This window comes from Ranitomeya variabilis, chromosome 1 (assembly GCF_051348905.1).
Source record: "Ranitomeya variabilis isolate aRanVar5 chromosome 1, aRanVar5.hap1, whole genome shotgun sequence".
In the NCBI taxonomy this organism is placed as follows: domain Eukaryota; kingdom Metazoa; phylum Chordata; class Amphibia; order Anura; family Dendrobatidae; genus Ranitomeya; species Ranitomeya variabilis.
In genome coordinates this window covers 597,991,225-597,993,238 of record NC_135232.1, presented here as the reverse complement: position 1 = coordinate 597,993,238, position 2,014 = coordinate 597,991,225, and the positions used below count along the sequence as shown (strand labels likewise).

General features: G+C 36.9%; 1 protein-coding gene across 1 annotated transcript; it reads right to left on the bottom strand.

The window, feature by feature from the left end:
• Positions 1–398: 398 nt before the first annotated feature.
• Positions 399–1,388, bottom strand: LOC143793934 (olfactory receptor 5AR1-like). Its single transcript, XM_077280864.1, has one exon. It carries the CDS (start codon positions 1,386–1,388, stop codon positions 399–401), a length of 990 nt encoding a protein of 329 aa, XP_077136979.1.
• Positions 1,389–2,014: the final 626 nt, after the last annotated feature.

Below are 2,014 nucleotides of genomic sequence, written 5' to 3'. Positions count from 1 at the left end.
CATACCACTTGCTTTTCTTCTACTTTTAAAGGGATTGTCCCACAAACAAAGTAAATTTAAATTAATACATCTTTAAAAACAAGTTCCACAATTTGATGTGCTAAAAACAATGTTTCCATGCTGAAATACTCATAAATTTGCCCCTGCTGTGTATTGTGTAATGGCAGTGTCTGACTGTTGGTGAACTCTTTGCTTCCTCCTCTGCCCAGGAGAAGTGGTATGATCAGACCATGTTCCTGTACGGTCAGACACGGCCATTACACAATTACACAGCACACAGCAGGGGCACATTTATAAAATTATCTCAGCACAGGAACATTTTTTTAACACATCAAATTGGGTAACTTATTTTTATTTTGCGATCAATTGATTAAAATGTTGTTTAAAATTAACTTTGTTCATAGGAAATACCCTTCAACTCTCATATTAATGTGATTTTGTCGCAATAAATTTAACTTGGCAATGTCTTTAACTAAATTCTTTCTTATTGTGCCTTTAACATCCTTATTTCTGACACTGTAGATGATGGGGTTCACCATAGGCGTCACAGCTGAGTAGAGGATGGAGACAGCATTGTCCATGACTGCAGATGAACGGGATTGTGGACGAAGGTACAGTATCATAAGGGTCCCAAAGAAAACAGTCACCACAATGATGTGGGAGGCACATGTGGAGAAAGCTTTAGACCTTCCTTGAGAAGAATTGATTTTTAAAATAGTGGACAGAATATTTACATAAGAAATCAAAATTAAGAAGAAGGTGAAACTTGCTATGATCCCTGCTGAAATATACATTGCTAAATCATGGAGCCAAGTGTCTCCACAGGACATTTGTATAAATGGAGGAACTTCACAAAAGAAATGGTTGACATGATGGGAATTGCAAAAAGACAACTGGAATGTGTAGGTGACATGTATTATGGAGTTGACGAAGCTTGAAGTCCATGACGAAGTGGCCAGACTGATACACTTCTTCCTGCTCATGATGGTGTTGTAATGCAGTGGCTTACAGATGGCAACAAATCTATCATAAGCCATTATGGCAAGTATGAAACACTCTGTAGACCCAAAGGTTAAATGAAAGTGCATCTGGATGGCACATTCCAGCAGAGAAATGCTCTTGTCCTTGATTAACGTGTTCAACAGGATTTTAGGCACCACAGTGGAAGAGAAGCAAATATCAATGAAAGAGAGATTGATAAGAAAAAAGTACATTGGCTTTTGGAGCTTTGGATTAATAGTTACCGCTATGATCAGTAGAAGGTTTGCCAACAGTGTTGTCAAATATGCCACCAATAATGCAAAGAAGCCAATGACCTTCAAGTAAAGAATACTGGACAGACCAAGGAGAATAAATCTGCTAGATGAGGATTGGTTAAACATTTCCATAGCATATAATAGAGAACCTGATGTGGACAAAAAGTTAAAATATATTGAAAGGACTTATCCAGGATTGTTATATTTTTTTCTCATGGTTCTAAGAACTAAGGCAGTGTAGTTGCTGACTCCCTGCCTGCTCTACCCAGAACCGGCTGAGAACAATCAGAGACCACTCATGACAGCAATTCTGCAGATTCCTGTCAACAAAGCAGCTCTTACAGGTTGCTCTTATGATATAATCAATATCTACCAAGCCAAAAAAGAATTAAGAACACAAAATAGGGTCATTGTATATACTACTGGACCAAAAAACAGAAACTGTGTTAAACCTATAACCTACAAGAGACATAGAGTATAAAGTCCAAATGCGTTAAAATATTAACAATTTTTTACAAAAATATTGACAACAACTCACATTATAAAAGAATAGGTGATGGAAAAGTGTCGCAAAGTGTCAAAAAATCCATTGTACAATTCCACAGATAAAAATATCAGGCATGGGATAAAAGACCTACAAGTGACATACAATCTTTATAATGGTATAGCATATAGCATCCAGACTGTAAACATTAATCAACTGCCAAGGGTCAAGAGACCAACATAATTAGTACAAGGTGAGAGGCAATGTCAAATAA

Bases quoted from the DNA above. Each gene is read 5' to 3' on its own strand.
- LOC143793934 (XM_077280864.1), bottom strand. From the start codon at position 1,388: ATGGAAATGTTTAACCAATCCTCATCTAGCAGATTTATTCTCCTTGGT.